At 49.2% G+C, this 25,189-nt stretch overlaps 1 protein-coding gene across 1 annotated transcript; it reads left to right on the forward strand.

The window, feature by feature from the left end:
- The first annotated feature begins 7,439 nt into the window (after positions 1–7,439).
- On the forward strand, positions 7,440–11,810 carry LOC122369601. The gene is made up of 3 exons (XM_043344454.1): positions 7,440–7,570; positions 10,775–10,882; positions 11,513–11,810. The coding sequence occupies exons 1-3, from the start codon at positions 7,491–7,493 to the stop codon at positions 11,754–11,756; spliced, it is 432 nt and encodes a 143-aa protein (XP_043200389.1). The 5' UTR covers positions 7,440–7,490; the 3' UTR covers positions 11,757–11,810.
- The last annotated feature ends 13,379 nt before the right edge of the window (positions 11,811–25,189 follow it).

Here is a 25,189-nt window from a genome sequence, read left to right on the forward strand (position 1 = left end):
CCCGCACCAATGCATCTGAGAGCCTCACACCGGTACCTGTGAGGGCCCACACCAGTGCCTCCAAAGGCTTCATAACCGGCGACCCTGAGGGCCCTACACAGGTGATTTTGAGGGGCCTACCGAAGGCATCACACAATCCCTTCCCTCGCTGAGCTTCTATCCCAATCCCATACCGGCTTCTATCCCAATTCCGGCTCAACTAATTAGCAGTCCCCCCCCCCCCATGGGTCAGCAGCGCCGCGCCGGTGCCGGGGGCCAGCGCCATCGGGGCGGCAGTCGGCCACGCGCACTCAATGGTTAGCGCTTAGCACCGACGGCTAGCGCACGTCCGGTGTGTTATCGGCCGTGAGCCGCTCCAAAACGGCTGCAGTAACTAGTCGATATAGGTAGTAAGCAGATGCAGAGATGCATGTGGATTGATGACCGGCAAGCTTTTGTGTTTTACGAGAGTGAAGGGTCGAAGTCGGCAGCAAAATCCACCAAATCACAGCAGGTCGAATCACAGCAAAAATCCACCCACGACTGTATCTATACGGCTTACGCTTTTCTGAAAACGTCTGCGTTTGGCGTTCTACGGGCCCGGCCGGCCGGCCGGCCACACCGGCCCCGATTGACGGTCCTCCAGTGACGTCACCGGTAGTGTTAAGCTGATTGGCGAATAATACATGGGAAGAACCGGGACGACATCCCCCTGGCCGTGCGTGAAACACCTGGTTCCGTAGACAACCGGGCAGACGAGCTGCAGGGTATGTTGAGTGAAGGGTAGGACGAATTTTGGTAGGAATTTCTAGGATAACTACTAGAAAACCTACTATATGTGGTCGAGACTAGCAAAAGTTTAGTTCAAGCTAGAATATGTTAGCGTTTATGGTAGGCAGTCATGACGCGCACTTGACATTCATTTCTTAAATTTCTTGAATAACAGGTTCCAGGAGGCCGATTAGTGGGCAGATACATTAGATTAGCTATAATTTATCGATTATACAATCATTCAAGAATCTAAATCATTAAATTCAAGTCAATATCGCGCGCCACTTCCAGGATTCGAACTCACGACCCTCGGATCCGTAGTCCGATAGGCTACCGACTTCGCTACTGAGGACTGCGCGCGAACCGTCGGAGGGGCGCGTCACGGGTGCTGGCGTGCAGATAAATCTTAACCCTGTACGCCGTAGATCAGCTGGGTTTCGTGAAAAATGGTAGAGGAATTGTCGAAAGAAAATTCGTCGAGCTATCATCCGAGACCAGGGGTGAAAAATTGTATCGTTTTGTCGTTGTCGACGACAACCGATAAGACGATCTTATGGCGACCACGCGCAGCGCCTGAACTGATTAACTCCTTCCGCGGTTAGATGCGCACAATCCATCCGCCTCTGCCCACGCAACCCAATCGCCTCTGCCCACGCAAAACATTCTCTGTCCCTCCCCATCACATCTACTCACGCAGTTCTCGAGTCCGTTACCTCCGGCGTACGCGGCGGCATCCCAGTGGAAAATTTCCTGGTAGCTACAGACATATTCCAACTCCCCGTAGCTATTTAGTATATACTGCGTCGTTCGACCATCGTTCGGACGGCCGATCGGCGACCCTCATAAAGACGACCAATGGCATACCAAGTGGTCGCCGTGGTTGTCCGCTGGCAACACGTGTCTGGCAAATCTAGTACAATCCAGGACTCGGCCGGCCCCTGCGCGCACCCTTCAGCGCCGCCCCCCGCCCGGCGGCCAGTTAGCGTCCCCTCCAATCCGCCGGGGCTCCTTTTGTGACGTCAAAACCCACCCCGGTGGCGCCTGGGGGTAGGTCCGCGGCGGGACATCTTGAGTGGGACCGTGTCAGTGCCGGTAATGTTTTGATGAGGCCGAGGGGAGGGCACGCCATGTCATGCCCACGAGGATAAAGGACTTCCGAGGTCGAGGGACACGAACCCGGTTTACATAGCATATTTGACGAGGCTCTAGCTCGTTAATTTGGCGATAATTTCGATGCAGTGGTCTTCAAATATTTAGAGGGGATCATTTTGTAAATTGTTCACCATTGGCATCTTTTGCAACATCACGGACGGAGATATAAGCTTGCAACAAACCCTATGTAAGCCGGGTTACGGATCGTCGGACAATTGAGGCTGACGGCTGAGCACCCTGCGCTATCAAAAAGGAGCGGAATTATAATATATTCGCACGCAGGGTCCGTGGCGTCTGCACGACTGAAATGTACCAACTTGAGCGCGTTTTGTTCAAAGGTGAGTGGAAGTCGACCAGTGGCACCGTCGAAGGGTCACCGAAAGAGTAAAACTCAAAAGGGCTATCTAATCTTTTCCGTGGCGTTGTATAGCTCTATATACAGGGTGTCCCAAAAGTCTTGCAACATCCGTTTTCTGGATTGTTTACGTATTTACCGCTGATATAAATGCCATAACGGTGGTCTTTCTGTTGCCATGGGTAGAAGGCACTGTTACACACCCCGACCATTGGCGGATGCCGCCTCGGGGCGTGGCTGACCTTGACTGCGGCGACCGCTGGCCGACCCTGGGTCAGTCGCAGACATGAAGGTCGCCGGGCGGGTCTCGCGGCGAGAAGCTGTGCGCTCGCGCGCCATTGGATTACTGGAGGCAGGCGTGGCTCAGCGGGATGTCGCAGAACGGTTCGGAGTCAACCGGACTACTCTCTTTCGATGGTGGCGACGCCATTGCGAGGGTAAATCCCTGGCCGACATGGAGCGCTCCGGCCGACCAAGTACCATGTCCAAAGTCGCCAAGATCGTTTGCTCCAAAGCTGCAGGGAAAAGAGGACAGAGCGTGAGGAAATTAGCGATAAGGCTGACAAGAAAAGGTTATCCGATGTCCAAGTCAAGTGTACACCGGTTCATGACGCAAACAAAGCAATTTAGGTCATACAAGAGGCAAAAACAGCCAAAATTGAGCGAAAAACAGAAACTTGCAAGATTAGCGTTTTGTAAGAGAGTAGAAAAATGGAGTTTTGAAGAATTTAAGCATGTCATCTGGTCCGATGAGTCTGTATTCGAACTCCAGCAGAAGCCAAACCGGCAAAATGATCGAGTCTGGGCGAGGTCTGGCGATCAGGTGCCACGCGTGGAAACCGTCAAACAGCCCGCCAAGCTTATGGTATGGGGTGGAATGACCGCGCAGGGTCTTACTGAGCTCCACGTGGTGCCCCCAAAGCAGACGGTAAACACCGCGTACTACGTGACAGAAATCCTGGAGGGCTCACTTTTGCCAGCGGTCGAGCGTACAAGCAAAACTGGCGGCATTACAGAGAGGAAACTCATCGACCCAATGTCGCGGGCAATTTTTATGCAAGATGGTGCGCCAGCGCACAATGCCAAACGAAGCCAGGAATGGTGCGACGAGCATCTACCGGGGTTTTGGGCCAAAGGTGAATGGCCTGGAAACTCGCCAGACTTAAACCCAATCGAAAATCTGTGGGCGATTTTGAAGGAGAGCCTCAACCAGCAGGAGCCCTCCACAAGCCTCAGCCAGCTCGAGCGACGCCTGAAGAAGGCCTGGAGAGAAATCTCGACGGACACGCTGCGTAGCTTGGTCTTCAGCATGCCGTCACGCATCCAGAAGTGTGTCCGACGACGCGGTGATTATGTCGGCTGCTGAATACAAAAGTACATACAAAAGAACTTGTCTCAAACCAGACGACAGCGATGTTGCAAAACTTTTGGGACACCCTGTAATTGGCTCCCGAGTTGTGCGTTGGTGTAAAAAAAAATTGAAAGGCAATATCTTCCATTTAATGACCTCTGGTGACCTGACCTTTGACGTAGCCTATAAAACGAATGTCATATTTTCGTCGCCCTTATTTTGGACGGTCTTTCGAATGCCGTTTACTGCTTGTCACTACGTGAACCAAGATCCGAGTTAAAAGGGCGGGTGCTTGACCCCCCCCCCCTCCCGAGCAGGGCGTGGAAATCAAGGACCCTCAGCGGGGTGCGGGTTAGATATCTTTAGTTGACAACCAAATAAACCCGTTTGCCTTTGGACGACAACCACCGAAACACTTTTTTCAGCCCTGTCCGAGACTAAGAGCCCTTAATTTCTTCAAGTAATGGCGGAGATATCGCTCGCCGAGAACAGGCCATTTGACATGTATTGTAAACCCTATGGGCTGGTAGGAAATGTACGCCGTGGAGAAACAGTGCTACCAACCAGGGCTGCGGAGTCGATGGATTTACGGCGACTCCGACTCCGGCTTTCAAAAACCAACTCCGACTCCGACTCCAGGCAGAAATGTCGACTCCGATCGACTCCAACTCCCGACTCCGACTCCGCACACATGGCAGGGCTGCGGAGTAGACAGACTTTCGGTGACTCCGACTCCGACTCCGGTCACAACTGTCGACTCCGACCGACTCCGACTCCGACTCCGACTCCGCAGCCCTGCTACCAACTAGTGCCCTCAGTCGGGGCGGACTGTTCATGCCACGGCCGTGGTGGATGGCGGTGGTCTGCGAGTTCGACGATTATTTCAAGCGCATCATGGGCTCGTCGACGTCGTTCTGCGACCAGCCAGGACTTCTTCGCCGGCTCTCGCAGGTCATCAGTCAGCGCCATCCAGGGCTGGACCAGCGGATCGCGCGCCGGCTGGCTCGAGTGGATATGTTCATGCGCGTCGGAGAGCTTTACCAGCAGCTGAAGAGGCAGCGGGATGACCGAAGAGCCAACAGACAGGTCCGGCAGCATGTCACGAGCCAGCGGCTAGCCCGATTCGTGGCATGCGATGTCACCGCCGTCTGCCGGGACCAGTGGTCTCGGCCAGTGCCGGGAACCGCGGTGTCATCTACGTCAGCCAAGATCAGGGTATATAGAACAACGGGTACACCAACGACGCGGAAAGCGCCCATTTTACCTGGATGAGTTACATGGTAGGTGATATATTTTTTGAATATGGAAAAAATAGAGCATTCCATTCTGAAGAGTAAAACCAAATTCATAAAGCAGTTATTTTTAAATTATATGTACCAAAAATAACATACTAACCATAGTTTAAAACTTAGTCTAAAGTTAGTTGAAAAGCGTATAGTTGATACTAAGATGGAAGGAATTAATGGAAGGCAGAAATGGCGCAGCTGTTTCATTCTTTAAGTGTGTTCGCAAGCAGGATTTACGTGATGCTAGCGACATCTACGAATGTAATCAGGGATGCTGATTGGCTGATCGAGTCCGTGAGCAGTATCACTAATTTACGCTAGTACAGGGTTGAGGCAATGTGCGCATGTGCAGGAACTTGTGCTCTCATGGAGGGGCTTTTGGTACCTCGGGCAGCGCCCAATGCTTTTTGGACCTGTTATGGCCTCCGCATCGAAAAACGCTAGTTAGAAAGGTTGTAAAGGAAGCTTGAGGCTACCTTTCCCCACAATAATATTGGCACTTTATCTTTTAGCTTACGCGTGGGGCCCGCTTGAAAAAGGTCGATTTAACATGGGAACCCTATGGGGTAGTAGTTTTTGAGCGCCCATTTGGCCTAATGCTACCAACTGTTACTGGCTACCCCTGGCCAAGATGATCCTTCATCGCCGTCAATCAACACCCCCGTTCATCGCCGCCGCCTTGTTTTGTATTGTATTGTATTGTATTACCGTTATGAACAATCCACGCGGGCAGTGTTCTAAAATTGGATTTCGGTTGGGTGTGCCGATGAAGAAAAAAATCCTAGGATGAGAAAAAAGGAAATAAATAACCGAAGTATATTTGCAAAATGGTGTAATGCCTATTTGTATGCCAACTAATAAAGCAGGATTTCATGTCAGAATCTTGACAGGGTGTGAAACAAAAGGATGTGGATGTGTCAACTGTCAAGTGACATGTAAACTGGCTGTTGGGAATACATGAAACTTTTTTCAGAGATGAAGTAAAGTCGGTCATTCATATTTTAGGGAGGAAAGTATTTTCCCCATTAGGTGTGAGTTGCCACCAAAAAGTCTGAAAAATGGAGCACTGCACACGGGGCGTGGCGATTACAGTCCAGAGTCCGTTCATCGCCGCCGTCCGCCGGGGCCAGCCAGCTCCAGATTGATCCCTGCCTGTCGCCGCCGTTTCGGGGGACATGCCAAGGCCATCTATAGAGGACATGCGGTATCACCGCCGCTGTCAGCCAGTCTCGTCAAAGTCATCGAAGAGCAGTGATCTTCGCCGTTTGGAGAGCTGTGTGATATCATGGGCCCTCATTCCCCAGTGGAGTTTTCTTTTATGTGCCGACCGGCGAGTCTTGTGATATGTGCCGTCAGCGGAGTCCCGTGAATGTTTCGTCAGTCCAGTCAGTGTGATATCCGCAGCTGCCACCCGGCAGTAGTCTCCATCGCAAATGAGGTTTAGTTTATTCTAGTATGCTTGGTGCATTGCACTGTTCCTTGTGTACAGGGTGTCCGGAAAGTTCTGGCGCCTCTTTTGGACGTCGTCTAACGCGCGCTGTGATTATTGGACTTTCAACCAATCACCGCAGATATGACCCCTCGTTCACCGCTCAGCTAGCGGGGTGGCATAAATATGACCTTGAAACCGTTTTCAGTGCTAGGTATATGGGCGAAGATGCGCCTTGTCGCTGAGAGCCCGCGCGCGGGGGCCCGGTGCGGCTTGAACGAGGCGCGAGTTGCAGCGCGATGCGGCGTTTCCCGGCGAACGGTTGGGCAGGCACAGGGGGGTGTCGTGCTTGTGTTACTCCATAGGCAAAAATGTGACTAATGACGTCACAATATCGACAGCTTCTGCGCAATTGTTACGTTTAGTGGCGCGTTCCGCCGCCATTTTTAAAATTGTTTACTTTGCGCCTGCTCTCTCTTCTTGCAGCCGTTCTTCTTCTCTGGATTTTGATCGGTGTCGGCTCAACAGTTGTGGAATACCTATATTTGTTAGATCGTTATTACTTTGCTTGGTTTAAGTGAGTGTTTTAAGTGTTTGTGAGTCAGCATGCCACACTGCGCCGTTTCAAAGTATTTCAACAACTCTAGGAATAGGACTCACATTCTTTTCATTCCCCAAAATCAGTAACTTGAAATCAGAATGGATGCATCAGCATAGGTGCGCCAGAAAGGACAAAATCAATGTCAAACTCAAGACTGCCCGAGTGTGTGGGAATATATATTACTGAACGGCTCTGGGAAAGAAAAACGGAAACCGAGGTCTTTAAAAAATTGTAGGCACGAGGCGTAGCCGAGTGCCGGAGATTTTTTGAAGACCGAGGTTTCCATTTTTCTTCCCAGAGCAAGTTCAGTAAGATATTTCCCATACGTCGTTTAATATCTATTCAGAAACTCACAATTTAATTATTGAAATCACCTTTTTTAAGATTTTTATCAAAAAAATCATCAGAACTGTAGGTCATCAACCCGTGCCGGAAAACAGTGCAGGAAAGATCACGTGCAAATGTTTCCCGCACGGCTAGGATAATGCTAAAGGGATATCTCGGCGTATGGGAAACATTTTTTGGATGATGACCTGGATGATTCCTTCAAAGTTCAGCGATCTGTCATGCCATCAAATGTGAAGTTGAAGCCCAAGCTGAAGGCTGGAGCAGTACCGTCCATCAAATTGCCGTCATCAACCTTCAGGCAAGCTGCATGGAATATCATTTAATTTACAGTTTTGCATAGGTATATTTCAATGATTTTATTCTTATTTTTGTCAGTCATCTTGTCTCAGATGCTCGGCCCATGCGTGTTTCATTTGTCCAACAAAGGACAGGCGCTACCTGGAGAATAATAAATCAGAAACAAAACAAATCTTACCTAACATAACCCAACATAACCTACAAACCAACAAAAATACAACAGTTCCTTCCTTGTGGGTTCCCTCCCTCAGGCTCATTCCATCCTGAACTATCCCATATGGCTGCGCTCGGCAAGTAGTAGGGAACCCCAACAGGTGAGTTGAACAGTTACACAATCTGCAAACCAAAAACATACAACACGTCAAAAATATGGGTAATCATGGATATGATCATTTGCTGGATATGTTTGTTTGGATGTTTTCTTCTCTATATTCCACTCAAAATTTCTCATTTTTATTATCATTTACATTGGTATACAATCCTCCTTAGTTACCAGAGACTGTACGAACGTGTAGGTCACTTTTTAGAATAAACTTAGTCACTTTTTTTGAGGAGTTTGCCAGAAAGTTGCTAGCGTCGACAGATCTCGCATCTCATGAGATGCCTCAAAAAAGCTATAATACCAAAACATGTGTGTATGGCCGGCTATGAAACCTTGAACCTATAATTATCAACTCAGGGCGGTATAGCTGATAACTGATAGCTGGGGCATTCCACGATAGATCGTACCACTTTTTTCCAATTTGACACCCTCATCTCTCGGAATTTGACGAGAATTGGTCTCAGGGGTAATCAGGGGCTCTGAATCCACCTGTAACAATTTCAGGCTTATCAGATAAGTATTTTTTGAGTTATGGTGTATAACATTTTTTGGATCTTGCTTTGCAGCGCTAAGTTTGGCGGACTGTAACTCTAAGACGGATTATTCAAATGTCAAATGTTATATAACATTAAACTTGCAATGAAACAGAGATTAATATGTATTTTTGAAATTTCGAAAAATTCGCTTTTTTGATATATGACATATCGAGTTTTCTTTCATTTGTATTTTTTGGACTTTGGGACCAAATTTTTTTGAATTTTTATTTCTTTAAAAAAGTATTTGGCTCATTGTTAACAAATATGCAAAAAATTAGGAAGGTGTTCTTTCTATAAATGTATTTATTTTACGTCACGATAACGGTTTCGAATAGTGATTTCGGGAGGGGAGCTTACAAATGGCGTGATAAAGCTGCCTAGTGACATCACGGGTTACTGAAATTTCAATTGAAGTCTGAGTAATCTGAAAAAAAGTGAAAAGAGGGTTCATCCAACCCTCTTTCCTATAAGCGCGAGGGTGAAAAAGGCTGTTTGGTTCTGACATTGTTTTGGACGCCAACGACCATATCTGTCCGAGATGAAAGTTACAGGACGCATACATGGTGTCCTCCAGAGGTCTCACAACTTGTATATCTGGGAATTTTTAAGGTTACGTGAGGTCAAGTCGGTCACGTGACAACACTGTTATAAGTCAATGGGGAAATATAAAAACTGTTATTTTGGCGCCCAGAATGATCTAAAACTATACCACGTACATGGTATCGTGATTTCATGCACTTCTTGCAAAGTCCAATGCTTTTCTTTTGCATAGGTAACCTTGCGTGACGTCATTTATGACGTCACTTGGGTCGTACGAGTTTTTCGTCAATAACTCCCGATCAAATGGAGCTAGAGAGTCGGGAAAGCCACCAATGGACTCGGGAAGACCTTCCGAATCGAATGATATGCCATATGATACCCTTTGCCCAGCTTCGTGACCTGAGGGCTTTGACCTGACCTTGATCCGAGGTCAACTACTTAAGTTGACCTCACCCTAGCAAAAAGTATACCATTCGATGCACCTGAGCTAGGCGAACACAATGATGCCAAAATCGCGGCTCTGCGGCCATTTTTTGCGAAGTTATTTACTAAAAACCGAACCCGTAACTTCAGTCACTTGACCTGACCTCAGACGCTACCGGTTAAATTGAGACCTTAAAATCGGGTACCAATCGCTGCGACTTGTTGCGGCACACACGCTCGTTTTTTTTCCGCGAGGCTCTAGCTCTATTAGAAGCGAAACGGCGTGCTGGGGTCGTATCAACCCCTCCGAAACCCATTTTGTGTGCGGGAAAATGAGGATTTTATAGAAGGAACACCTTTCTAATTTTTTGCATGTCGATTTGCAATGACATGAAGTTTATTTTGAAAAAATAAAAAATAGAAAAATTTTGGTCCCAAAGGTCATTAGAGGCAAATGAAAAAAGATTAAGGTTTTTGCTCAACAATGAAAATTTTTCTTTGGAATTTTCAAATGGTAATATTAATTTTTGATTCATCGCAAGCTTAGTGCTTTTTACTGTTTGTTGGTAGCTTAACCCGTTCTTGAGTTATAGGCCATCAAACTCACCATTACAAACCGAAGTTAAAAAAATGTAATGCAATATAACTCAAAAAGTTTTGATCTGAGAAGTCTGATATTTTGCCAGGCGTCTTTGGGGCCTATGATTACCCCTGGGACGGATTTTCATTAAAATCTGAGAGATGAGGGTGACGGGCCTGGTACGATCTATCGTGGAATGCCCCAGCTGATAGTTGATAGCTGAGCCAGCTAATAAGAAGGGTGTGTAAGCGATGCATCAATGACGCAATGAGGTATTCTCCAGAGTCCAGGTGGTACTTATCCTTTGTTGGAAAACAAAATAGGCGAGTCTTAACAACTTTTCACAAATAACTGGCAGTAGGTACCTGAAATGTCCGCTATGCGATTAGGATATTTCACGTTTTATTATTGTTCATAGTTCCCAAATTTGTCACTTAATTGTTTATAGCAGGTACTGAGTAGGTAATTAGTATTATCTTTGACTTTTTAATGCAAATTTTCAGGCTGCATCAGCATCATTACGCTTTGCACTGATATTTTTATGTATGAATTGATAAGTACTTTTTTAAATGTTATGCTTTTGAAATGACCTCACCACAACATTTGTTGCCCAATTTTCCTTACGAATTCAGTTTTTGCTAAGATCTGTCTTATGACACTTATGACCTAAATGTAACTTAAGACATCTTGCGATCATACAGAACTCAGTTAACATATCTATTTCTCTGCTAGATCTGCTGACAGAATGAAGTGTTTTTTACATTGCTATTTGTTTTGCTTCATTAAATCATTATTTCCTTGCAGGAGACAAGAGGTGACATCTGCACAGCGAGATGGGCGTTTGCAGCAGCGGTCCCTCAAGAGGCTGAGTGACGAGCTGACCACTGCAGGGTCTGGTCAAGAGCTGTCGAGGTATGCTATTTGTTTTGACATGATGTGAGATTGGGTTGTAGCACAAACTTGTCAGCTTGACTAAACTGACAATACAGTTTTATGATTTTCACAGTCAAAAGCTTTAGGCAATGTTTTGTAAATTCCTATGGTGCTCAAGGAATTCAAAAATTACCTACCTAGAGCCCGTCATTGGAAACATATCTGGCAGAGGTAAATCTTGTGAATTGCTTTTAAAAGTAAGTTTTCAAAAATAAGGGTTGTTTTCTTTTCCTGGAATATACATAAGTGCGCCTATTTGTTGTATCATTGGTGTATCATTTTGTTGTAAGTATCATTGTTGTATCATATAGCTTCTTACCACTATATTCCCTCAAGATATGCCTGTTTGACCTTTTGAACATTGAATAGGTATCGATGATAGGTAGCTATGCGTTCAGTGTCCAATTCTCGGGTGTCCAGCCAGTGGTACCTCTCAAATATTTTGGGTGTCCAATTCTGGTATACTGAGCTGGTGCTAATGCTAAACAGAGCTTGTTGCGTACACCCCGACCCCTACCATCCAATCGCGCAATGCCGGGTAACGGGAGAATTTATAAATTTAAATATTACATAGCAGTTTTGACATTGACTGTTTTCTGTCGCCTCCAGGGACAGCGACGGCGGCAGTCCGACCGGCGATCCTGGACCTGCTCCGGAACGGCCTGGATCAGATCCTGGACCTGATTGTCCAGTGATCGTCTTCGAGGAAACCACTCCTCTTGAGCAAGTAGTGCACCTGGAAGGGGAGGTGAATGACATGCAACAGCGCCTATGGAAGCTCAGCAGGAAGTGTCGGAACGAGAAGAGGTCGCGCCTTCAGCGCCGCCTGCGTATCGCCACCGAAAAAGGATGACAGCTGGACCGTCTTCTAGAGTCCGGGGTTCTGTCCCGTGGTCAAGTGCGCCAGGCGGCGACAGGTCAAGTGCGCCAGGCGGCGACAGGGCGCCGGATCCGCTGGTCTCCTGGAAACGTGTCCAAGGCGCTCGGCCTGCGGTGCCTCACGCGCAAGGGATACAAGTACGCCCAAAGTGTGCTGAAGATTCCGCTGCCCTCCGCGAGCACTCTGTCTCGCTGGACCCGCGCGTTCCGCGTCACACCCGGTGTGATGGACGCCGCTGCTTCCGTCCTTGAGGCTGTCACGACTGACATGAGCGACATGGACCGTCTGTGCGTCATCAGCTTCGATGAGATGTCGCTCGACAGCCGCTACTGTTACGACAGCACAGCCGACCAAGTATTGCGCGGTTCGAATCTGCAGCTACTGATGGTGCGGGGACTTTGCTCGCCGTGGAAACAGACCCTGTACTACCAGCTGGACTCAGCCATGACGCCAGGCGAGCTGGTGCACGTCATCGTCCGCCTCGAGAGCATCGGTCTGTCGGTGGTGGCAGCAACGGGTGACATGCACTCCTCCAACGAAAAGCTGTGGGAGCAGATGGGAGTCACGCCAACCAAAACCTGGATCAAGAGCCTACACGATGACAGCAGGTTAGTGGAATGTTGGCACACTCTTGTGTTAGATGAAATTCGCACTAAAAGTAATTCTAATATCCTCATTTCTGAGCTTTCACACAGATTTGACCCGATTCGATCGAGCGATAAGCTGCGCAGAGCAAAGACGGAACCGTCCGGCGCTGTCATAGTCAAACTGCTTGATTTTAAACCCCTGATGGTAGAAAAGTTGTAGCCTGATTTACTTATTGCTTTCACAGCAAGATGCGTATCTAAATTCGAGGCAGGTACTGAAGATGTTATGTTAACATAATGATTGCGGCGTGAGTCAGTTGCAAAAAACAGGATGCGTGGTAGTGGTGTCAATCGGAGCTTGAATCCTCGGAATTCCGATTTTGTCCAATGTCCAATTCGGAATTCGGTTGGACATTGACAGCAGGCTTTGGGCAACTTAGGACAATCGCTTGCTACACCTCAATATTTTTATCAAGTAGTCGCGTTTAACATTGATTGGCTATTAGAAAGCTCAGCTTTGGATATGATTAACACTTTTGAGCTGGTAATGGTACATTAAAAGCAAATTAAATAGCAGTGTTGAGTGTAAACTATTGCGTAGGTGTCGAACATCTTTGGACAAATGGCTGGCTTGGACATTTTTGGATGGACAATCGACGTAAGCATTGGACATTGGACAGACATTGGACACACGTTTTCTGAAATTGACACCAGTATTCGCCCCCCCCCCCCCCTCCTTGCACTGTGCGTATTTAATAATAATCATGCGAAGACAAACGACTCCCCCCGTCACCGCAGAACCAAGAAAATAAGAATAAGTGCCGCTAAAAGTTAAATAAACTTTCCTTTTTCAGATCTAATGCCCAGCGGAGCTGACGGCAGCGGTGGAGGAGGACGAGGTGGAGGAGGAGTTTCGGGCCGTCACCCTGCAGCCGAAAGTGCCGCCGGTCATCAGTATCACAGAGGAGGCTGAAGACGGCGGTGCGGCGACCAACACTGTGCAGGCGAGGGCTAGAGCTGCTGAGGACGCCTGCGACAAAAGTAACCGGGCCTGGACCTCCGGATCGCCAGGAAGCTGGTTCGTACCAGGCTGCACATCCGGCTATGATTCCTCAATCAAGCTTAGGCTGAGGCTGCCGCCGCGAGGAGAGCAGCCAAACAGGTCCGCCAGCATGCCCAGAGCTCTGTTAGTTGAGGAAGGTGCTGAAGCAGGATGTCGGGCTTGAGCGGCTGCTGCTCACATAGCTGGCTCCGCTTCTGCTCATCTGGCCACTCATCTGGTCCTCTGCCGCTCGCCAGGATGACTCATCTACTGCTCATTTACCCCTCGCCTGGCTGACTTATCTGCCGCTCACCTGGCCGGGTTGTCTGCCGCTCGCCTGGCCGCCCACCGCGCGCCTGGCTGGCCCGTCTGCCGCTCGCCTGGCTGGTCTGTCTGTCGCTGATCTGGCGGACGTCACTGTTCACGTACCGCTCACCTGGCTAGCCTGCCTGCCGCTCGCCTGTCCGTCTGCTGCTCGCCTGGTTGGCTCGTCTGCCGTTCATCGTGCAGGCTTGTCTGCCGCTCATCTGGCTGGCTTATCTACCGCTGATCTGACCGTCTTCCGCTCACCGCTTAAAGGCTACAAGTACGCCCAAGCTGATGTGCTGAAGATTCCGCTGCCTTCTGCGAGCACCTTGTCCTGCTGGACCCGCGCAGTGCGCCTAGAGACTGACACGGCGTTTGTCAGCACTGGTCAGCGGCTGGAGCGTGACAACCTCGGCAACGAAACGTTGGAGGTTCTGCAGATACAGGTGAGTCTGCTTAGCGGCCATGACAGTACGCCGTACGGTAGGTATAACTTGTAATAATAACATAACTCATCGATAAAATTCGAAAACGTAGACCCATATAAAGCTTTTCGATGAAATTGCATGCCTTTAATAAGCCTTTCGTATTCCATTATCGTACCAGTATAGCGCCTTTTGGGGCGACTAACGGAGCGAGCGAGGGGGTGAGTCTTGCACGTGCGAAATTTCGAGGGGGTACCTCAAACTGACTTGTGCACGGCACCCTACTGACCGGTTTCTAGCGATGTGCCAAATTTGAGCACAATCGGCCCAGCCGTTCTCGAGATCTGGGAGCGGCACCCTGCACGTGCGCACGTGCTAAATGGGTCCCAACTGACTTGTGCACGGCACCCTACTAACTGGTCCCTAACCGTGTACCAAATTTGAGCGCCATCGGTCCAGCCGTTCTCGAGATCTGGAAACGACCCCTGCACGTGCGCACGTGCAGCAGCACCCCAACTCTGGCACATGGATATGCAGTGCCTAGTGGGTGCCTACCTACATGCCAAGTTTCAGCGCAATCGGCCAAGTAGTTACCGAGATATTGCAACAATTACAAAAGTGACACCTCTTCGTTTTGCACGTGGCACGTGCATAAGGGGTCACCCACATGCATCGGGAATAGTCCAATACTTGGTAGAAGGAATGAAGCTCAGTGGCGCAGCCAGGATTTCGTTTCGGGGGGGTCATCGCTTCCAAAGCGGGCCCCCTAGTGTGCGGGCCCCCACCCATTTTTCAGAATCTCTCCATATTTCATACGCATTCTGCTGGGCGGGCCCCCTTTACCTGCACGATAACCCTGAGCGAGTTTGAATCAGAAAATTTGCATAGAACAGTAGCTCGGTAATCACCCGGTCTTCACTTTTTACGCAAATTGACCACGACAGAAATATGTTACTATGACGTATGACTTCGTATCTTTCGAGTCCGATATGAGCCCCAATTCCGCAATATGCATAGCATATTATATGCAATCGGAACTGTTGCCTGCTTCTGTCGCACAAGATTTAAAAGTAGTCCCATGTGCCTGTCCTAACTCATCTATTGGCTGCTGTAGTAGATTGTGCTTTTATTCTTCTTCATTACGTGAATTCGCTCGTAAGAAGTTTTAACCCTCGCCGGCACAGGGGGGAGGGGTTGATGCAACCCCCTAAGGTTTTTTTTCGCGAAGAACTCGCGTAAAAAAGCGGCTGATCGCGACGTAACTTCCATAGTGCGCTGAAATTCGCGCAACTTATAGAACAAGGATGGGTAACGTGCCTGTGAAGAGTCACAGCTCGATCGGGCCGGCGCGGTGGTGAGCACAAGGCGCGTGCTCAAAAAGTGCAAATTCGCGTCATAGACTTTACATGCATAAATCGGCTTGCAAAAATGGGCGACAATGGCTCAACTTGCCCGACACGGGTCCGGTCCCCGTGCAGTATCTCGGTGACCGTGGGTCCGATCGGCACGAGGAACACAGTATCGTGCATGAGAATCGAACGGGCTATCGAATGGTGTGCGGTGCAGGGATGGCACGCGCCACGTGCACCCGTGAGGGCACTTATGCTTGAAAAATTGACGTTTTGGACGGATTTTGGACTTAATGCTATTTTTGGGTGACTGTCAGACGGAGCGGGTTCAAACAACGCTTGTTGGCAAGAGAAATGTACCTACCGCCTCTCATGGGAAAATTGTGAAAAGCTAATTGATCAAAAACAAGGTGGAACAAATTGCTGGAGAAAATAGCATTTGCTTATGACTTACTTAATTACAGGGGTTTTGCTACATAACCTGGTATGTTTGACAATTGAAATGGGCATAGATTGGAAGAGCATTCAATTGTGACCAAGGTCCAATCATCGCTTTTGCATGACGAGCAACAATATTCTTAAGAATATAAATGTTTCAAACTCTACATAGTAATTCATCGATGGCTTTCACTCTTCAATAACCTACGCCAACCTATGTCATGAAATACACTTGGCATGTTCTATAGTAGAACGCATGGTTATTATCAGACACGAGCACCTCGATGCGATGGATATTTTTTTCCCAAAACCAAAATGCTTAGCCGTCAAAAGGCAATCGACCGTAATGGATACATAACCCACAGACACAAGACCAACCAAACGCCCACCGATCGAAAATACCCCTTATTCGCGTTGCGAAGCAAGCGGGTCACCCTAGCGGGCCCCATTCACCCGGGGGCTCGGGCCCTATCCACATGGGGGACCAAGCCCTATCCATACGGGGGCCCGGGCCACGTTCACCTGGGCTCCGGGCCTCGTCCACCCGGGGCTCCGGGGCCCGCCCACCAGGGGGCCCGGGCCCCATCCAGCCGGGGGCCCGGGCCCCGTCCACCAGGGGCCTGGGGTCCGTACTCCCGGGGGCCCGGACCCATCCATCGGGGGGCCCTGGCCCCATCTACCCGGGGGGCCGTGCCCCATCCACCTAAGGGGCCCGGGCCCGTTCTCCCGGGGCCCGGGCCCCATCCACCCGGGGGCCTGTGCCCTATCCACCCAGGGGCCCGTGCCCTATCCACCCAGGGGGCCCGGGCCCGTTCTCCCGGGGCCCGGGCCTTATCCAACCGGGGGTCCGGCCCCGTCCACCCGGGGCTCAGGGCCGTTCTCCCGGGGGCCCGGGCCCCATCCAGCCGGGGGCCCGGGCCCCCTCCACCCAGGGGGCCCGGGCCCGCTCTCCCGGAGCCTCGGGCCCCATCCACCCGAGGGGCCTGGACCCTTTCTCGCGGGACCCGGGGGTCCGGGCCCCGTCCACCCGGGGCCCGTTCTCCCGGTGGCTCGGATCCATCCACCGGGGCCCCATCCGCCGGGGGGCCCGGGCCCTATCCACCCGGGGGCCCGGACCCATCTACAGGGGGCCCGGGTCCCATCCACCCAGGGGGCCGGGCCCGTTCTCCTGGGGGCCCGGGCCCTGTCCACCTGGGGCCCCAGGCCGACCCCTCACCCGAGGTGTCGCAGTGGGCATTTCTCGAAGCGGGCTCGTCCGATTAGATTAGGACCTCTCTCTCTCTCCTCTCTCTCTCTCTCTCTCTCTCTCTCTCTCTCTCTCTCTCTCTCTCTCTCTCTCTCTCTCTCTCTCTCTCTCTCTCTCACTCTCTCTCTCTCGAGCGGGCCCCTAACAGAAATTTCGGGGGGGTCAGCTGACCCTCTGACCCCCCCCTGGCTGCGCCACTGATGAAGCTACCCTACAAAAATTACCGCGTGTTCGTGTAAATCGGTCAAGTGGTTGCTGAGATATAAGCCTCGCAAAAGCGTCCGCACGGCCGGCCGGCCGGCCGCTCATACTCAGAAATTTCCGTTATTCTACGTAAGACTCCGCTCGCTTCGCTCGCTCAGTAATTATGATGTTTTAGAACACTTTATGACCACGGCATAAAAATAGCCTCATGGTCAGGGCTTAAAAATATAAAAAATACATGGATATAGGTTTCGTATTACCTTAGATAATGGTGATGTGCATGCGGACATGCATGCGCGCACACAAACGGCTCCCTCAGTTGACTGCTGAACTGAGAAAATGAAATGCCCCTAAAGGCTAAAAGCTATGCAAACGTTCCCTTTCCAGATCCAGTTCCAGCGTCCAGTGGAGCTGACGGCAGCGGTGGAGGAGGCGTACCGGGCGGTCACCTTGCAGCCGACAGTACCGCCGGTCATCGGAGAGTATGCTGGAGACGGCGGTGCAGCGACCGACACCGGTAAGGCGGTGCCGAAGCTACTGAGGACGTCTGGCTAAAGTGGGAGGGAATGACAGTGATCGAGGCGTTCGAGGTGCTCTTCTGCATCATCGTGGACGTGGACCGTCTGTGGTCCTGGATCCGGGCATTGTTCGGCGGCTCCTGGAGCTGGTTCGTACCGGGCTGCATATCCGACTCAGATCCCATGAATCAAGCGCAAGCTGCTGAAACTGTCGCCGCCTGGGAGCAGCCAAACAGGTCCGTCAGCGTGTCTGGAGTTCTGTGGTAGAAGAAGCTGAGACATCTGAATGTCAGTTTTGACTGGCGTGTGATAGCCAGACTCATTGCTGCCCTCCTATCGACGCGCCGTGAGGTGTGACTAGCGACCACTGGGCGGCTGTGCGGGTGACATGTCCGCCGGAGCCGAGTGCCTGGCCTAGTAGGGAGATTCAAGTGTGATTGCCAGGCTTTGTGCTGTCCTATGAATGTGTAGGTACTGATGTGCAGTGTTGATTATGCTATATTATTGATTTATATAATGACGGTTACCATTTTATTGTGTACATCAACTGCTGCGGAAAACACGTGGGACGAGACGATATGCTTACAACACACTGTTGCTGTTGATGGGCTGCGCCACAGTCTACTCAATTAGGTGCATAATATATTATATTATTAGATATAGTAATACGGCAGCTCCCATGACTTTTCTGAAAATTTAAATTATGTTGATTAAACATGGACATGATGTTGGAGCTTATGAACTAGGGGCCAGATTCAAATGGGAAATCGCGTATGGAGAACGTCGTTCGCCGCTTCCCTCAGATGCTGGGTTAAATCCCTTACTAAGGTACGCTGAACTTAGTAATAAGAGTACAATAGGGCAATAAATTAGGTTTGAAACGGGCTGAAATAAAAAAGGCGCATAAATTAGTCTCGTAAACGTAGGTTGTACAGTCTGTCTTAAAAGTACCGCGCAAAGTGACGGTGGATCCATCGAGCCTGACTGAGCAAGGGCCTGCTAAATTTGGGTCACTGAAGCAACTGACATCCTTATCCATTCCCTAGGTCAATTGGTCGGTGACTTTTAAATTAAAACAGGCCCTTTCTCGGTCAGGCTTGATGGATCCACCGCCACTTTGCGCGGTACTTTTAAGACAGACTGTACATACCGCTACGTAATAAAGTTACGCCACGTACTAGAATCGAACCCGCATCGCCCGGGTAGGAAGCGAAGATCATAGCACTGAGCTACTGCGGCCGCCACCGAGAGCGTCGGAACGAAGATTCGAAAACAGGGCCGAGGATATCACCTTATAGCAAGAAATGTAAAAGAGATAGAGAAAAAATGTATCTAGATAAAAGATAGAGCTTGAAACGACCTACTCGCTGGCATAAACAGAATACTGCAAGCACCCCTAAATTTTCTGTACCAGCCGTCGGAAAGTAACCCATTTCTACGGTTTTGATACGGGGCAACGCGATCTGAGGACGTGTGACGTCACAGCTTTTCGTGAAATCCCCGGATGACTCTACCTAGTATATAGGGCCTTGGGCAGGCAAAGGTGCATTCCGGATCGGAAATTCCTTAGAAAATATTCTCTCTCAGTTACGATCACGGTATGCCAAAGCTGCTGGAACTGCAGCAGCATTTCAGCGGCAATCGAAGAAAATCTGGGGTCTGATGGACACGACAATCACGGCGACTTGCCCTAAGGGTCATTTCGCACTTCAACACAGCACGGAGCGCCCTCCAACAACGCCGCTGCCGTCCAAACCAAACTGACAGAGGAGCTCGGCGGACCAGATCACCGTGGTGAAATGAGATTAGGCCACCTCATTATCCCAGCCTTAATCCGCTCGACTAAGGCATGCTAAGCGTTTTGCAGAATAAGCTGTAGGCCACCTCTCATCCCAGCCTGGAGTCGTTGAAGACTCGCATCGTGACAGCACTGGGAGGACAGGAAATGTCCTGCATCGTCAAAACCCGCAGACGTTTCCGCCCTTGCGTCGAGGCCGTCGTCGGCACGGACGGTGGTTACAATGAATGGGCACTTAGCAGAAGCATGTGGCTTGGTGGTCCTGGTCATTATTTTGTTCTATTGTTGAGTATGTATGGACCAAAGGCATTTATTTTAAAAATGTTGAAAAGCGCCAGGACTTTCCGGACACCCTGTAAACCTGCTGGGAAGGTGCGTATAGTACCTATGTGCAACGCGGAAGCTGTGTTGACGTTTGAGCTATTATTTCAACGGTCGTAACCGAAGGTTTGTTATAGGCAGGGGGCGTCGAAGTCTAGTAGGAAAATCTGGCAATCCCCGGCGTGACGTAACGTCGGGGATGACCGACGGCACCTTGCACTGAAAGATACGGCAGAACGGCTATTTTTGAAAAATGATTAAAAATACTTGGGTGCTGTTATGACACATTAAACGCTTATCTTTATGTTCCTCATCATGTGATGAAGCCATATCCGTGGTCGAAAATAGCCGAGCCCCTCCCAATTTCCAAACATCGACCTAAGCAAAGGATGTAAGCGTAATCCTTAAGGGCGACTTTCCCTTACATATCCGTACATATGCGTCCTTATGGAAATCGGTAGTGTGGCGATAAGCGACGCGCGCGACATCTGTGGGGCGACTGTGGCGACACCTGGTGGCTGCTTTTCTGCTGTATGTAGGTATTGGGGTTTTGCCAGTTATAGTTCCTACTGCTTCACCACTATGTTGACCCAATACTAGAAAGTTATTTTGCCCGTAAATGGCAAAAAATTAAAAGTTTATTTATAAAATTGCTTATAAATATTTACGAGATAATAATGAAGAAGTTTTGATTGATTAATTATTTAAATATTAACCGTGAAACTATATTCTGGTAGGTTTAGTAGAAATTAGTCCGTGCAACCTTGTATTTAGGGCCTTGGTTATAGGTAAGTGAATAAGGACTTAACTCCACAAGAAATCGTTCGGGAACTGTCCTGAATTTTGCGACCGATACCCCTCGAACCCGATTACGACTCGCTGACGAAGTTTTGTAATACAATTCGAAAGCTCCGACCCGAACGATTTCTTGTGGAGTAAAGTCCTTATTCACTTACCTATTACATTAACAAACTCCACATCATGTCCTTAAGACGAAGGTTTGTTGTCAATAGTTAAAACACTATTCTTTAGAATTGTGTTTTTCTATTGAAAAACAAATCTGAGTATCGAGGTGATATTGTTCAAAATTATGTTGTCTTTCGTAAGCTAGCGAGTATGTCATGCGTGCATTGCAATCTAAGCAAAAAAACACAGCAGTTCGGGCCTCATCTTAGATTTAAATTATTGTGACAGTAGCGGATCGTGGTTGTATGTACTGATGCTCGCCGAGCGGTTCCTGAGGGCGTCTACGGGTGTCGGCCGGCCGTGTACCCCCGAGGGGGCCCACCTCAGCACATCTGACGGTCGCCCACCGGCGACTCTGAGGGCCCCACTGGCGTCTTGGAGTACCATGCCGGTCTCTAAGAACCGCTCAGGGCTCCTGAAGGCACCCCACGGGCTCCCGAAGGCACCACACAAGTTTCACATAACGCTTAGAGCACGCTTAGACCTGATGGTCTCATACCGCCATCTGAGAGCCCCACGCCAGCGCTTTTCACGTTAGGCGGCACGGGTGGACATCGATAGCAGCGCCTCTATCGGTCACTAGGGAAAGCTGGGCTGTAAGCGACGAAATACCGGCTGAGTTGTCACACGTTGAATAGGTTTATAGACATCCGTCTTGTGAAAAAGCTGAACTTTTGCCTTCAATGTTTCTACAAGCAATTTTAGAAGTGATCTTCACATCTTGCAAGGCCGTTAAGATTATTGTATTCACTTCAAGCCTTCCTTATTGTTCTTGACACGGACGTATAAATAAACTGGACTGACAATCCCAATGGACATCTTATGGAAGATAGTGAAGCCGACAAGGCGCCATTTTACGTTGCCAAAAAATCGTGCTCTGGAAGGTCATCGAGCCAATACAATTAGAATTGCGTCCAAACGGATGATCGGATCGAGATGCTGGTGGTACCGTTCGACGGGTAATTCGTTGAGGCAGGTGATGATGGATGTCACATGTCACCCGGCGTCACATGGCGCGTGCCACGTGCCGACAAACTTACAAAGGGCAAAAACTTTTAAGCGACGCTTCAAATCAAACGAAGGGCGGCACAGGTGCCAAACTCACAGGTCACATGTCCCAGTGTTCGACCACTAACATATGGTATGCTCGGCATCAGGGGGTGCGGAATGCACGCGCTGGTGGCGAAAAACATGTTTTGAGGAGGCATCCTCCGATTCCGGAAAACCTTGACCTAGGCACACCAAATTTGGCACACTAACACTACTGGACACGCGCTTTAACCCGCGCCCTGGTGGGGTCTGTTTATAACGCGACCTGGTGGGGGGGGGGCTATTTTTTGCCCCCCCTCGTATCTCCGAAACTACTGGACGGAACCGCAAAATTCAAACGGCGTTCGATAGCCCTGTCAAATTTGTCGAGGGAAACCAAATTTTATTGACCTCGGCGTCACCGATGACGTCACAGGTCAGGTCAAAGATAAAATGTTTCACCGTTCACGGGGCTTCTAGGGAAAGCGCTATAACACCGAGTAAAACGCATTTTGTCGAAAATCAGCGATAAGACGTCAGTTGTCTAGTACATATGTTGCTATTAGAGGTCACTGGTTATACCAGGTCAGGTCACAGGTCAGGTCACCAAAGGTCACCAAGGGTCACCACATGAACCCAACTTTACTAAGGTTGTGCGATGCATGTTTTATGGCCAGTTTTTCATTTCCAACCCAATGGTGTTGGTTATAAGACCATCAGGTACGGTTTAGGTCACTTTCTGGTGGAGGTCAGGTCAAGGTCAGGTCAAAAAAAGGTCAAATTTCAAAGTTGATATTTTGCATAAAATGGGTATTGATTCGATGCAGCTCGTCACGGGGAGTCTAATGGTGGTCTTTGTTTTGCACTACGAGGTCTATAATTGCTAAAAATTGAGTTTGAAAATTTGACGTCATCAATTTTGAAGTTTTTTCGCTATAACTTCGCCAAAAAAAGAGGTATCAATCTAAAATTTGGTATGTGGATGGAAGGCGGTAAGGACTATCACACATATTCCGGTTTTTGCGAAATTCAAAAAACTTTTTGGATTTTTCGACTATTATATCCCAAAAATCTATTTTTTGATTTTTGGGGGTCAAAATAAAAAAAAATCAAAAATCTGAGATAGCAGTTTTGTAGCCCTGTCAATTCTACAGCTTTTATGTCCTAAACATTTCTCTGTATTTGCAAAGCTATAGGCCTGACAGCTCTTCCCGCGAAACCCTTTTTTGGGTCGAAAACGGCAGAACATGACGTCACTCTGACGTCATTTCCGGCCAACCTATCATAGCTTTTGGAAAAAATTTTGGTCACAATGTGTAAAATTGATGTCCGGGAGGGTACTGAAAGTTTGGTGACGATCGGCGCAGCGGTTCTGGAGATATATCGAAAAGTCTGGAGGGGGGGGGGGGCAAAAATAGCCCCCCCCCACCAGGTCGCGGGTTAAGGTGCTGTACAAATAGGCGTGCTGGGGTACACGGTGCACGTGCTGTGCACGTGCAAACCTTTTGATGCTGCACTCCAGGTGTCACATATGCGGGTAGGGCGGGTAGCGCTGGCAAGCTCAAAGTGCCAAATTTACACAGGCCACCCAGAATGTATTCCAGCATAGTTATTGAGCATATCCATCTCCTGGTGGCCCCCAAAGGTGCGCTCTGCACGTGCAAAAAATTATCCGCGCCGGGCGGTGGGGATGCTTGGACACCCTATGTGGATTTATGTAAATATCTCGAAAACGGCGTTGTGTAGCGCCGCCGTTTTCGGCACACCTTTTCATACATCTTTTTCACAAATGCTGCATAACTTTCAGACTTAGGTCGCTAAAGGTTAGGTCACCAGGTTACGTCCTAGTGGCCTCAGCTTAGGAAAAATTATAATGCCCGTCATAGCTACACAGACTATACAATCGGCTTAAAGCAATTCATAAGATCAACAGTATATGCGTAGAGTAACTACCTCTACCTCGAAATTTCAATATCACTGACCTATGGTTCTGTTGATTTTGCGACCTCAAACCACCAGCACGGCAAATCATTTATTTTGTCAAATTCGGGCTCCTAAACATTTTGCTACCCAGCAACGCAAATTTACGTCTCAATGGCCAGCCAGCGCAGCATAGGCATGTTTGTTATCTACGTTGTTTGCGCCTGCAGTAATACTGTACCGCAATAACCATTATCTTCATCTTTCACCCATAGATCGCAGTAGCTAAGCGCCTGCATCTATGCTGTGCCGCAGTGCTCTTACAATACGAGCTGAGCAATGAGCATTGAGCAAGCAAGTGATATTGAATCATGGGCGGCTGACCGAGGGGGCACCGGGGCACCGTGCCCCCCTTTGATTTTGGCATTTTAACATAGCCCTTTCCATGCAACGCCCATAGGGCGTTGCATGGAAAGAATGGGACCAAAAGTCGGCAGTGCCCCCCTTTAAGCCTCGCCAGCCGAGGGGGGGGGGGGGCGGGTGCCGCCCCCCCCCCCCCCATAGGGTTTTTTCGCGATAGCTCCGAACACGCTGGCGATAGAGAGCTGAAACTTGGCATACCTGACCTTTAATCCAAGCCGGATCTTTTGACACCAACCGCATTTTTGGGTCAGGTCAGGTCACTGACCTATGACGTCATAAGTGAACCTCTGCACGGTCTTAAGATGTCGCAACTTCGCAACGCCCTCACTGCCAGAGGAGATGTCACAGGGAAATGAAACTTGCAGGATCTAGTATCCATTATGAGTCCAACAACTTGTATATCTCGGATTTTTCCTAAAGGTCATATGAGGTCAGGTCATTTTCGTGACCTCACCATTATAAGTCAATGGGGAAAAATGAAAACTGCTATTCTGGCGCCGGGAACGATCTCAAACTATCTCAAGCACACAGAATCGTGATTTGATGCACTCCTTGCAAGGTTAGATGCGTCACTTCTGCAATGTTGACCTTGCGTGACGTCATTTATGACGTCATCAAGGTCATATTAGTTTTTCGTCAATAACTCTTGATCAAATTGAGCTAGCGAGTCGGGAAAGCCACCAATGGACTCAGGAAGACCTGCCGAATCGAATGATATGCGACATGACCTCTTTCGACCAACTTCGTGACCTGGGGGTGCTGACCTGACCTTGACCTGAGGTCAACACCCCAAGTTGACCTGACCCGGACAAAAAGTATATCATTCGACGCGCC

This window comes from Amphibalanus amphitrite, unplaced genomic scaffold (assembly GCF_019059575.1).
Source record: "Amphibalanus amphitrite isolate SeventyFive unplaced genomic scaffold, NRLGWU_Aamphi_draft 001054F_arrow, whole genome shotgun sequence".
Taxonomy (NCBI): domain Eukaryota; kingdom Metazoa; phylum Arthropoda; class Thecostraca; order Balanomorpha; family Balanidae; genus Amphibalanus; species Amphibalanus amphitrite.